General features: G+C 42.1%; 1 protein-coding gene across 3 annotated transcripts in view; it reads right to left on the minus strand.

The window, feature by feature from the left end:
- The window catches only part of CIT (citron rho-interacting serine/threonine kinase), a 163936-nt gene extending 160270 nt beyond the window's left edge, over positions 1–3666 (minus strand). For 2 of the 3 annotated variants that reach the window (XM_019649084.1, XM_019649082.1), the window contains exons 1-2: positions 3629–3666; positions 2479–2586 (exon numbers count right to left, since the gene is read on the minus strand). In XM_019649084.1, coding sequence (XP_019504629.1) covers positions 2479–2574 — 96 coding nt within the window. In that variant the 5' untranslated portion in view covers positions 2575–2586; positions 3629–3666. The remainder of the gene's footprint in view (positions 1–2478; positions 2587–3628) is intronic. The other variant, XM_019649081.1, reaches the window with a different exon arrangement.
- Between the last annotated feature and the right edge of the window lie 10524 nt (positions 3667–14190).

Genomic DNA, 14190 nt, shown 5'->3' on the forward strand with positions numbered 1-14190 from the left:
CTGTTTGGTGTTTTTTACATGCCTTACTTGGCAAAATAAAAAGTTGGCAAACCTAGGTCAGCCCAGCAAAGTTGAGAATTTTTACTGGCTCAAAAATCTAAAAGTCTGCCAACCACTGGACTACAGCTCATTGGGAAGTACTATGAAATACAAACTGAGATCAGTCTACAGTTTTTGCCTGAATAGAAAACAAAATCACTACTCTATTAAATCCTCATTAAGGAGTGACCGGTTAGCTCAGTTGGTTGGAGCGTGGTGCTGGTAACACCAAGGTTGACGGTTCAATCCCCGCATGGGCCACTGTGAGCTGTGCCCTCCCTAAAAGAGTCAACTATGCCATTGTAGCATGAAAGCAATGTGTAACCAATGACCATGTCTGTTCCCCAATAAAATTTAAAAAAAAGAAAAGAAAAACTCATAAAAACAACACCGTATGGGGAAAAAACAGTATCCTCTCGTTTACATTAGGTTAATGTTAGGTGTAAGCTACACTTGCAAATAGTAGCTTTCCTGGGGTTGGGGAGAAACTCATCATTAAAAAAAGATGAACTGGGGGTTTACCCACAATCCTTCCTATGATGACATTTAAATGTAAGATACACTTAAACTGACATACACTGGCAGTGTTGTCCAGTGGTTACAGGACTACCCTCTGGAGTCAGACAGACCAAAAATGAAGCCTGGCTCTGCCATTTCCAAGTGGCATGGTCCTGGGCAAGTCCTTGCCTCCCTAGGTATCTGTCTCCTCCTATTTGAAATGTAACTAAGGATAGTTTCTACCTCTGTTACGAAGCTAAAGAAAGATAATCTGGAACATGCTGGCGCTGTGCCCAGCACATTAGAAGCCATAGTTATTACATAATCAGCACATAAGAAGCCCTTAGTAATTCTGTAATAGTTGGGAAAGTTTGGGAGTAAAATGATAAAGAGGCTAAAAAAGTGGAAGCGCTTCGGTCAGCTGCGGTTAGAGACACACTATTTATTTGTGAAAACTACCTCATCATTTAAAATGACAATGGGGACAGTCCCACAGAACAACCTAAGCTTTCAATCTGTCTCCAGCCTGCTCTGTTTAAACATTCCCCAATACAAATATTTGGGGGGAAAAAAAATGTCATCAAGAACACATTAGCATTTGTCATCATGCAGGTATTCCTATATAAATACCTTCCTAAACATACTCGCTGCCAACTGAACATAAATGTTTTGTTATTATAGCTAATACTATTACTATTTCTACAGTCAGTAAAAATAATACTTCCTATTGATAAATGGCTTACCAAGAGTGGGCAAAGAGATAAATGCTTTACATGGATTATCTCATTTAATCCTCATAACAATCCTGTGAGTTAGGTGCTATAACCTTGATTTTAAAGAGTGGCAAATGGATTCAGAGGACACAAGTGACGTGTCCCAGGTTACACACCTAACAAGTGCTGCAGCCAGGATTCAAACCTAAATCTTCACCACTATCTATGTCGTCCCCCAGACTTGTGAATACAACTCATAAGTCAAATAAGGATTGTGTTCCATCTACATTAGAAATCCACTTGGAAATAATCTCATGATTTAAAGTTTTAATACTACCAGGGTGATGTAAATGTTCTATATCTTAAGAGGAATACGGGTTTCACAGATGTGGTATTTATCAAAACTGGTTTGTTTGTTTTTTTACCCTAAAACATAAACATCTCTTGAATGAAAAAGAAATAGGATTACACCTACAGAAATTTTAGTCAAATGAGTACAGCGGCCCTTGTGCTCTCCTTTCTTTAATAAAAAGACAAACTTTAGTACAGAAGTGTAAAGTATATGAAATGATTAAAAAAAAGATCTCCAGGGCCGGCCGAGTGGCGCGATGGTTAAGAGCTGGCTTGGGACACCAGAGGGCCCCGGTTCAGATCCCACATATGAGGGCCAGTGACACTGCCCTCTACAGCTAAGATGCTGAACAACAGCTCAACCTGGAGCTGGGCTGCTGTGAGTCGCTGGCGACGGCATAGGCTGCAGCCCCTGCGGCAGTGGGTTGCCATGGGCTACCGTGTGTAGCCAGCAGCCAGCGTGAGCGGCCAGCAGCCAGTGTGAGCTGCCAAGAGCCGCTGTGAGCGGCCGTCCAGAGAGGCCGGTGACTGATCTGCCTCGCCCGGGAAGAGCACAATGATGGTGCCAACTTGGGCCAGTGAAACAACATCCTCCACAACTAGACTGAAGAACAAAAGGACAGCAACTTGTCTGTTCCCCTTCCCCCAATTCCCCAATAAAAATCTTTTTAAAAAAAAAAGATCTCCCTTCAAGGGCAAGTTCAAGCTATCCACTCCTGTCTGCACAGTGGCTCCTTTTTCTAATACTATCAGTGCATATTAAACACCAAATGAGATTTCTCCTAGATTAGCTTCAGTCCTATAATAAAAGCAAAGGTAAGTGACAAGGAGGTTCCAAGGAAACACACTCAGGTGAACAGAATTGGCAGCCTGTTACCTGGAAGAAAAGATTCAGCCTGGAGGCCCGGCTGGCAATGGGCTCAGCTGTACCAGCATCCAGCAGATTCCGTGCTCCATACTTGAACTTCAACATCTCCCACCAGTGCTGAAGGAAGATAGGAGAAGGTCAAGTGTGTACAGCCGATTTTAGGAGGAAGGGCTTGAGGGATCCTGATCTCCCTCAAGGGATCAGGATATGGAGGTAAAGATCCGCCAGCACACAGATCTTTGGAAAGCTCAGTCTGGCAATGGAGATTAAAAACCAAATTTTTACTCCCTGTTAACAGGAGGTGGCACATTTATCTGACATACTCACAAATTTGTTTCTTTTCTGCCCCCACCCTTCGAATGTGAGCTCCACAAGGCAAGGATTTTTATCCTCACATAGTGGGTACACACACAGCCGAGTACATAGTAAATGCTAACAGTTTTTGAATGAATGAATGAATGAATGAATGAAAGTAAGCAAATTACATAATATGTTGGAAAATAAGTGCTATGAGGTTAAAAATTTTTTCGTTAAGGTGAGGGCAATTGGGGAGGTGTACACGCAATTTTTTACAGTGCAGTCAGAGTAGACTTCACGGAGAAGGTAACATTTGAACCAAGACCTGAAGGGTGAGCAGAAAGCCTTGCTGATATCTAGAGAAAAAAAAGTACCCCAGGCAGAGGGAACAGCCAGAGCTAAGGTTCTGAGGCAGGACCAGGCTAACAATAGGAAGGATACCAGAGGGGCTGGGGCAGAGTGAAAGAGACCGGAAGTAGGGAGTGATGGATGGATAAAAAAAGTACGAAGATACAAAAGTAAATTGTTACGGTCACACAAGTAATAAGGACCTGCCTGACTCCATTAGACAGAATGATGCAAGTAATGACAGGAGACAGGGCGGAACACCATAGGACCCCACCCGGTTTCAGAGAGAAACAATTCCTCCTGTCCCGGAGACCCTTCGTCTCTCGTGGAAGTGGACGCGCGCACCACCAGCCTGGGAAGACCCTTCTGACCCCCAGCAACCCTGGTGACCGGGCCGCCACCCTCCCCGTGGCGGGAGGGAATACGCGATTGGTGTGGGTGGAAGAGGCCCTTCTCCTGGTCTTGCAGAGTGGGGTGGAGGAAAATTGGGAGTGGGGTGGGGGCTCAGACTCACGCTCAGAGGACACGGCCAGTCTGCGTTCTGTCCCGCCCCGCGCCTCCCGCCGCCGCGTTTGAACCAGGGGAACGGCCCGGGCGGGACCCAGCCCTATCTAGACCAATCAGAGTATCTGCTCCTGTGATGGACAAATACGTCTCAGCCAGTCTCCCCCCACCAAGTCCTTAAAGGGACGGAGGAAGTGAAAGGGAAAGCCAATCAAATTGTTTCTTCCTTTGACTCGTGACCAATGGGAAACAGAAAAGGGCAAACCCGGCAAGGCAGGTCTTGGAAGTTTGAAATTGGCCGTTAAGCAGGATACAGTCTGTGGGCGCGTGTGTGTCTAAGATCCCTAGGGAAGTCGCCAGGGCGATGTCCCCGGCTTTCATGACCACGAGGAGGAAGACAGCCAGGCCTCACTGCCTGGTCTTGTTCCTCAATCTTGGCTAAAGTCTATACTTGTTACTTTGGTAAACCAACAGGTTCTCTGATACAACTGAGGCAGCAAATGTTTTGAGTTTGAACTTCCACCTGCCTGGGTGACAGCATCTTTGGACTAATTGTCCTGCAACAAGTAGGTGAAGGTATTGAGACTGTCTGAAAGGATATTTTAAAATAAGTTAAAGGCAGGAAACTTAAACAGGCACTTTACGAAGCAGGAACTCCAAATGGCCAACGAATGTATGAAAACGTGCTCCACCTCAATCGTAATCACGAAATAAGAAAAATAAAGCCACAGTGAGATACAATATCATGCACTCAGATTAGGAAAAAGAAAAAGGGGGGAGGGGGTGTATGACTGTTTCAAAGAAGTGGCGCTACATGCGTTCATACACAGCTGATGGGAGTGTCTTTTTTAAAAAGGGGTTTGGCACTATTTGCTAAAATTGAAGACATGCACGTTCTATGACTCATTCTGGGGTATATACCTTAGAGAAACTCCTAATTGTGTAGACTAGGAGACATGTACAAATAGTATTGTGTGGCATAACGGAAAAAAAAACTCTGGAAGCAACCCAAATGTCCAGCAGTAGAAAGGATAATTTTTTATATTGCAGTGCTTTCATACAGCAATGAAAAGGAATAAACTACAGCTAGACACATGACATAATGTGTCTCAAAACAGTCCTGAATGGAAGAAGCAAGACAATGAAGTGGATTTCACTAATATATAAATTTCAAAAGCAGACAAAACAAAACAATGTTATTTAGGGAGGGATGTACATACAGGTGGTAAAGCCATAAAGAAAGCAAAAATCAGGATAGTGGTTACCTAGAGTTGGAATGAAGGCCTTTTAGGGTGCTGCTATGATCTATTTCTTAACCTCGGTGGTGATAATATGGAGGTTTCTTTCACAATTATTAAATTGCATGTATATATGTTCTATTTGTGCATATTAAAAAATTTAAGGGAGGGGCCGGCCGAGTAGCACGTTGGTTAAGAGTTGGCTTGGGACGCCAGCTATGAGCAGTGGGGCCCTGGTTCAGATCCCACATGAGGGCCAGTGATGCTGCCCTCTGCAGCTAAGATGGTGAACGACGGCTCGACCTGGAGCTGGGCTGCCATGGGTCGCAGGTGACGGCATAGGCTGCAGCCACTGCTGCAGTGGGCTGTTGTGTGTGGCCGGCGGCCAGCGGCCAGCAGCTGGTGTGGGCTGCCAGGGGCCGCCATGGGCAACCATCCAGAGATCAGTGACTGATCTGCCTCACCCAGGAAGAGCGCAATGATGATGCCAACGTGGGCCAGTGGGGCGACGTCCTCCACAACTAGACTGAGGAGCATTGGGACAGCAACTTGTCTGTTCCCCTCCCCCAATTCCCCAATAAAAATCTTTTAAAAAAAAAAATTAAGGGAGGAGGCAGTCCCTTCTTATCTTTACACCAAATACAATAGAACTGAAGATGGGTTATCACAGTCACACTTGCACGCACATGTGCACACACCAGTACAAAACCAAAGCTATAGGCTTGCTTAATACAGTTTTCTTCCCCAAACATAACTTGCTATTTATTCTTAGGACAGTAATGATAGTTACTATTTATCAAGACCCACACGCACACACTTTCTTTATAAAGCATTTTATCTCATTTCCCTTAACACAATCCTGAGAGGGAGGAACTATAATCCACATTTTACATGTGAAAGTTGAGAGTGGTGGAGTGACTAATCTTGAGTCATTCAGCGTTAAGGGGTGGGGCTGGGCTTGGACTGTCTGACTCCAAATCCTTTCCTCTCCACAAAAAACCTGCTTCTTGGAAGACATTAGAGATTCTCCCAGCCCCTGCTTTTGTCATGATGCAGGGGCTGACCCAGTCAAAAAAAAAATGTATCAAAATAAATGCTTCTAAGGACATTAGGTTAACCAAAGTTTGAGGATGACAAGGTGAGGAGAGAGACACAAAAAGAGACAGCTGTAGCCAGCTGTTTGTTTATTTGATATAAAGAATCGCAGGAAATCTGTCCATGTGGAGCTAGTCAATGCTTCTGCTGATTTTTCTAGTACAGCAAAATCCGTTCATTTCCGGGTATCACAACTAGAAGCCTTTACCAGAATCTTGCAACTTATTCATCCTCAATTAGAACACAGTGCTAACAACACCATTTGGCACTGCCCTGAACCCTGCCTAGATATCCTATTAATTTCCCATTAGAACAATTACTGGCCCTTGCAAAATCCTTCGTTGAAACAAGACAAGGAATAAGCAACAGATAAAATGAATAAAGAAACATGAAGCAAAAGCCACATGAACTCTACCACTTTTCTTTTCGGGGTAGCAACTGCACAGAAAGGGTAGGGGGAAAGAGAATAAGGAGGGGCCAATAGTGGGTGTGCCAATACTAAAAAGATAAGCCACAGCCAAACAGGATGAATTGGCATTAAAACCAGACTTATAGGGACCTTATGTTTGCTCTTGCACAAAATGAAACGGTCATGACCAATTCTATGCTGAATTTGAATCCATGATGATTGTTGTGCTGGAGATTATGGAAGATCATCATTAACTGAGTCATAATGAAGGACATTATGATGTTCTTACATTTAATTATTCATTTAGTCAGAAAACATTTATTGTGCCAAGCACTGGGGGCACCAAAATGAAAAGGACACCCACCTTGCCTGTTTTTGAAAAGCTGAGTATGATGGGGAAACAGAGCTGTAAATAAACAATCGTGAAACACCGTGGTATGTTCCTGTGTCAGTGGAGAGAGGGATGTGGCAACCAAGGCACAGGAGGGCAGGCGGTGTGTGACAGCAAATACCTGAAATGTGAAAATTAAAGAGATGGATTGCCCTCAGAGCATTCAACTGGGAGATAACACGACCAGAGATATGCCAGGGCACCTTAAAGAGAGAAGATGAATGACTACAAGACTTAGTGGGACATTAAGAATTGTACATACCATCCTCCCAAAAGGACAGAAAAAGGATCTGAGAAGCTAACCCCATTCTAGACACCAAGAAAAAAATGCTATTCTGGTCCCTTTGGCAAGAAAGAGTTCCTCCAACTATTTTAGCTGCAGGCAACTTCAAAATAATAAAAATAATTACCACTTGCTGAGTGCTTTCTAAGAGCAAGCCATATCCCAGGTATTACCTGTCTCCCAAAATTGTGTCCCCATGGCTAGTATGAAAGATACTTTCAGGTCACATACAGACGTCATTTTTTAAAATTATATATTTTACTGTGTGTTAAGGGGAACTATTGCTAGCACATCAAACCAATTATTTCATAGATTATACCACTTGGGGTGAGGCCAAAAGAGGTGTTTAAGAAGAAAATTGTGAATGAATAAAGAAAATGTTCAGTAAACAGTATAAGTGGTACAAATATATAGCTTTTTAAAAATCTTGAAACTTGAGAAACACACATCACTTAGACTCTTTGAGCCTAAATTTATGCCTAATTATTGTGACATGAAGAGCTAAGAGATGTGAAAAATGCTTTGTAAAATCTAAAGCCAGCAACCCCGCAGGCCGGGAGAAAATATTTGTCAATCAACTATCTGATAAGGGTCTAGTATCCAGAATGTATAAAGAATTCTTACAACTCAATAATAAAAAGACAAATAACCAAATTTTAAAACATGCAAAAGATGTGAATAAACAGTTCTCCAAAGATGATATGCGAGTGCCCAATAAGCACATAAAAAGATGCTCCACATCATGAGTCATTAGGAAAGTGTAAATCAAAGCCACAATGAAATACCACTCCATAGCCATGAGGATGGCTATAATCAAAACGACAGATGAGGGGCGGCCGGTTAGCTCAGGTGGTTAGAGCGCAGTGCTCATAACACCAAGGTTGCCGGTTCGATCCCCCACATGGGCCACTGAGCTGCGCCCTCAATAACTAGATTGAAACAACTACTTGACTTGGAGCTGATGGGTCCCGGAAAAACACACTGTCCCCCAATAAAATTAAAAAAAAAAAAGACAGATGACACGAACTACTGGTGAGGATGTGAAAAAGACTGAACCCTCCTACACTGCTGGTGAGAATGTAAAATTATGGAGTCACTTTGGAAAAGTTTGGCAGTTCCTCAAAAAGTTAAACACCGAATAACCATATGATCCAACAATTTCACTTCTAGGTATATACCCAAGAGAAATTAGAACATAGAACCACACAAAAACCTGTACACAGATATTCCTGGCAGCATTTGGCATTCATAATAGCACAGAAGTAGAAACTAACCAAATGTCCACCAACAAATGAACATATAAACAAAGGTGGTATATCCAAGCAATGGAATATTATTCGACCATAAATAGGAACAAACCACTGATACACTCTACAGCAGCGGTTCTCAACCTGTGGGTCGCGACCCCTTTGGGGATCAAACGACCCTTTCACAGGGGTCGCCTAAGACCATCGAAAAACAAAAAGATATTTACATTAAGATTCATAACAGTAGCAATATTACAGTTGTAGAGTAGCAACGAAAATAATTTTATGGTTGGGGGTCACCACAACATGAGGAACTGTATTAAGGGGTCGCGGCATTAGGAAGATTGAGAACCGCTGCTCTACAGCATAGATGAATCTCAAAAACATCATGCTCCGGGCCAGCCAAGTGGCTCAGTTGGTTAAGAGCTCACTCAAGAGTGTGAGCTCTGAGCAACAGTGGTTCAATTCCCGGCCCGAGCTGAGCTGCTGCTGAGCTGCCAACAGGTGGCAGGATGGCTCAGCTAAAAAAAAAAAAAAAAAAGCATGCTCAGTAAAAGAAGCCAGATGCACAAGGCCACATATTACATAATTCCATTTACATGAAATGTTTAGAATAGGTAAATCCATAGAGACAGAAGGCAGACTAGTAATTGCCAGGGGCTGGGAAGATGGAGGAATGGAGAGTGACTGCTAATGAGTAAGGAGTTTCTTGTTGGGGGTGTTGAAAAGGTTCTAGAATTAGACAATGATGTTGAAAGTTACACAACTTTGTGAATATGCTAGAAACCACTGAATTGTAAAATTAAAGGGTGAACTTTATGGTATGTAAATTATCTTAATTTTTTTAATGTAAAAAAAATCCAAAATGAGTATATAAATGTGAAACATCATTACAACTCTGGATTTCTCATCTTGGACACTACTGACATTTTGGTCCAGATAATTCTTTGTTGTAGGGGCACTGTCCTATGCATTGTAGGATGATTAGCAGTATCCCTGGGTTCTACCCAGTAGCACACATCCCCAGTCATGACAACAAAAAATCTCTCCAAATATTGCCAAATGTCCCCTAGGGTAGGGGGCAAAATCTTCCTGGGTTGAGAGCTGTTGTGACTATATGATGTGAAAATTCCCAACAAATACATTAAATATGCTTTATTTAAACCAACAGAGCTCACAAATCACAATACGTTTTTCAGATTTTAAAGGTTATGAAAATTTTAACTGATTGTTACAACTTTCATTCTGACACCATTACTTTTCCAATGTCTTGTCCAAGTTTGAATGAATGATTTCCTATCTATGTTTTGTTTTCCTTCTTTGACCTTAGACAAAGCTTCTAACAAGGAAAGATAAATTTTCAAAATTCAATTACATGACAATTAGCCTTTCTGCCATTTGATTCTAGGCAATTACTCAACGATGCTTAGACACGTCAGTTAATTATGTTCCTTCAAAAATGTTATAAGCTGTAAAGCTCTAATCCTTCAGCCAACTGATTTCAGGGGTCTTTTATAATCTTCAGTCCATTTAAAATCCAAGCAATTCAGGCACCTGACTCACATCAACCATTCTCTAAAGACAACTAGAAAAAAAATGTCATCAAATCCCTACAGTGTTCAAGAGAATGAAAACACAAGTCACAGACAGGGAGAAAATATTTACAAAAGATACACTTGATAAAGGGCTGTTGTCCAAAATATACAAAGAACTCTTAAAACTCAACAATAAGAAAACAAACAACCCAATTTTAAAATTGGCCAAAGATCTTAACAGACACCTCACCAAAAGGAGATGGACAGAAGGCAAATTAAGCTTATGAAAAGATGCTCCACATAATACGTCAGCAGGGGAATGCAAATTAAAACAATGAGATACTCCTACACGCCTATTACAGTGACCAAAATTTGTAACACTGACAACACCAAGTGCTGGTGAGGACATGGAGCAACAGGAACTCTCACTCGCTGCTGGTGGGAATGCAAAATGGTGCAGCCACTTTGGAAGATAGTTTGGTGGTTTCATACAAAACTACACATACTCTTACCATGCAGTCCAGCAATCGCACTCCTTGGTATTTACCCAAAGGAGCTGAAAACTTACATCCACACAAAAACCTGCACATGGATGTTTATAGCAGTTGTATTCATAATTGCCAAAATAAATTTGGAAGCAACCAAGATGTCCCTCAGTAGGTGAAAGGATAAATCAACTGTGGTCCATCCAGACAATGGAATATTATTCAGTGCTAAAAAGAAATGAGCCATCAAGCCATGAAAAGACATGGAGGAACCTTAAATGAATATTATTAAGTGAAAGAGTCCAGCCTGAAAAGGCTACATACTGTATGATTCCAACAATATGACATTCTGGGACAGGCAAAACTATGGCGACAGTAAAACTATCAGTGGTTGCCAGGGATTAGGGAGGAGGAGGGAGTGACTAGACAGCGCTCAGGGGATTTTTAGGGCAGGGAAACTCTTCTGTGTGACACTGTAATGGTGGGTACCTGTCATGAAACATTTGTCCAAACCCATAGAATGGGCAACACCAAGAGCGAACCTGAATGGTAACTATGGACTTCAGGTGATAATGGTGTGTCAGTGTAGGTTCATCCATCGGAACAAACGTCACACTCTGGTGTGAGATATTGATAATGGGGGAGGCTATGCCTGTGTGGGGACAGGGGGTCTAAGAAAAATCTTTGTACCTTCCTCTCAATATTGATGTAAACCGAAAACAGCCCAAAACAAATAGAGCCTTAAGAAAATTTCCTACTGTGGTCCAGTTCCCTTCTCTCTGGATATTTAACATGATTATTACTGATATTGAACCGGAAAACCCATACTCAAAAAAGACTAGATGGAAGTCAATCTCTCAACATCAATGCAGGCATATACTTACTATAAACTGTGTTTCGTGCCTTGGCTGAGCTCCAAGAAGACAAATACTTTGTCCTGGGAATATTGTCCCATATCTTTTGTTTAGGTTTATCTTAGGTCTGCATGTAATAATAACCTTATTTTTTTAATTGGCTCTCTACCCTTCTTGTCAAATCTAATATACTAGGGGTGCCAAAAAAATGTATACAAGTGGACACTTTGGTCAACGTTGCTCAAGCAGTAGTTCGCTGTAATCAGAAGTGTCGGGACGCTGATGGTAACCACTTTGAGCACCTCTTGTAATTGGAGAAGTCAAACGTGACTTGTATTCATCTGTTGTTATCGGTATATATTGAGTACTACCATTTTAATACAGTTTGCCTTTCTTAAAATGTGTATACATTTTTTTTGGCACCCACCTCCGGTATTTTTAAATCCTTCTCCTCTGCTCACCCACGCTCCAGATGCAGGGCGGCAAAGGTCATGCCCATCTTGCTTCCGGAGACAATCTTCCATACCTTGCACCGTGTCTGGACCTTGGTAGGCGCTCAATCAATTGGTATTCTCTGAATTAATACGTGAATAAATGAACAAAGGCACCTATGCATTCAGTCAAGTACTAGATCTAAAGTTCAGGGGGAAAAAATCACTCTGATTTAAGTTTTACTTTTAGAAATTTTGTCCCTTTTGCCATGTAACATATTCACAGGTCTGAGGCTTGGAACACGGGCATCTTTGGGGGGCCCCTATTGGGCTTCCCACAACCAGCAAGGTTGAAGAATAATTAGTACAGGCAAGCATAGTGGGAGATAAGGTCAAAGTTACTTTCTTTAATGACTAAAAGCCTGTTCATTAAAAAAGAACTGTCTTTGCAATTTCATTCTTTAAAACTAACTGGGTTAGCCTTTTCCACGATACATAATCTTGGGTTGCACTTTTCTATTCCTGCTGTCAGACCGTCTTTGCAGCATTCTCTTTATTTCTCAGCTTCTAATAAAGTAAAAACACTCAGAGAGACTGCAGTATAAATTATTTCTGCTTTCCATATGTGGGTGTTGAGAGAGGCTGTCCAATCCCAAAGAGCAAACCTAGCTGGGAGGACTTTGGGAAGAAAGGAAACACAAAACATGGGGTGGGTAGACAGAGATGGATTCTGTTGTTCATTAGCATCACTTTGCAGAAAAGTCCAAGGTCTCTGGGGGCTTGTACAAATTGGGGAAGGCACTGTCCAGCCTTATATAGTTCTTTTTTTTTCCATTTATTTTTTAAATTATGGTAAAATACACCTAACATAACACTTACTATCTTAACCATTTTAATTTTTATTTTTATTTTTTAATTGGGGAATTGGGGGAGGGGAACAGCGCTGGGGAATCGGGGGAAGGGGAACAGACAAGTTGCTGTCCTTTTTTTTGTTCTTCAGTCTAGTTGTGGAAGACGTTGCTTCACTGGCCCATGTTGGTATTATCATTGCGCTCTTCCTGGGTGAGGCAGGTCGGTCGCTGGCCTCTGGACGGCCACCCACGGCGGCTCTTGGCAGCTCACACTGGCTGCCAGCCACTCACACTAGCTGCCAGCCACACACAGTAGCTTATGGCATCCCACTGCAGCAGAGGCTGCAGCCTACGCTGTCATCGGCGACTCAGCTCCAGGTCGAGCTGTTGTTCACCATCTTAGCTGTAGAGGGCAGTGTCACTGGTCCGCATGTGGGATCCAAATCAGGGCCCTGCTGCTCAGAGCTGGCATCCCAACCCAGCTCTTAACCAACGCGCCACTTGGCCGGTCCCTATCTTAACCATTTTTAAATATACAGTTCAGTGACATTAAGTACGTTCATATCCTTGTGCAACCATCACCACCATCCATCTCCAGAGCTCTTCATCTTGTAAAACCGAAACTGTACCCATTACTCAATAACACCCCATTCCCCCCTCTTCCTGGGAACCTCTATTCTTTCTGTCTCTATCCATTTGCCTTTTCTAGGTCCCTCATATAAGTGGAATCACATAATGTTTATTCTTTGTGTCTTGTTTATTTCACTTAGCATAATGTTTTCAAGGTTCATCCACATTATTTTGTAACATGTATCAGAACTTCACTCCTTTTTATGCCTGGGTAATATTTCATTGTATGGCTATACCACCTTTTGTTTATCCATTCATCTGTTAATGAACCCTTGGGTTGTTTCCACCTTCTGGCTCTTATGACTAATGCTGCCATAAAACATGGTCATCCAGGTATCTGTGTGAGTCCCTGCATTGAATTTTTTTGTGTATATACCTGGAAGTAGAATCACTGGGTCATATGATAATGGTACATTTAGGTTTTTGAAGAGCTGCCAAACTTTTCCACAGAAGCTACACCATTTTATATTTCCACCAACAGTGCATCTGGGCTTCAATGTCTCCACATCTTCACCTATTTTCTGTGCTTTTTTTTTCTTCTTTACAATAGCCATCTTAATGGGATGAAGTGGTATCTCATTGTGTTTATTTATTTTTACTTTCCTTGTTTAGCAATAGAAAATTTTCATATGAAATGCAGGCATTTCTCCAGATCACACTCATTCCACACCGTCTAATGAACACCTGTATTTCACTTCCAGTAGCCTTTAGTCTCCCGCTTTCAAAATTACTTCCATCAATGGCTTCCTTTTATTTAAAGCGCCTGAAGCACCATTGCTTACTCTGCATTTTGCCTCACTGAAGCTGAAGCGCCATCTAGTGGCAGAACAGGGTAACTGCAGGTGCAGCCCTCACTTTCACTCGTGCCTGTCCTAACACAGTTATATTTTGGTTATGTTTTGGTTATATTTTATTTACCTGGTGAGGCCCATATAGTAGTGCCATGAAAGGCAAAATCCAAGTCCAATGCAGAAAGGGATTCTTTTACAAACATTATATAAATGGGCTTTCACCCTATGTGACAATGCCTTCTCCAGTGTCCTCTTAATTGTACCCTTTCCTAAAATAGGAACAATAGAAGTGCAGCTGACATTTTAAATGTAACTAGTTTGTTGGACAATCT

Source organism: Hipposideros armiger, unplaced genomic scaffold (genome assembly GCF_001890085.2).
Source record: "Hipposideros armiger isolate ML-2016 unplaced genomic scaffold, ASM189008v1 scaffold_129, whole genome shotgun sequence".
Taxonomy (NCBI): domain Eukaryota; kingdom Metazoa; phylum Chordata; class Mammalia; order Chiroptera; family Hipposideridae; genus Hipposideros; species Hipposideros armiger.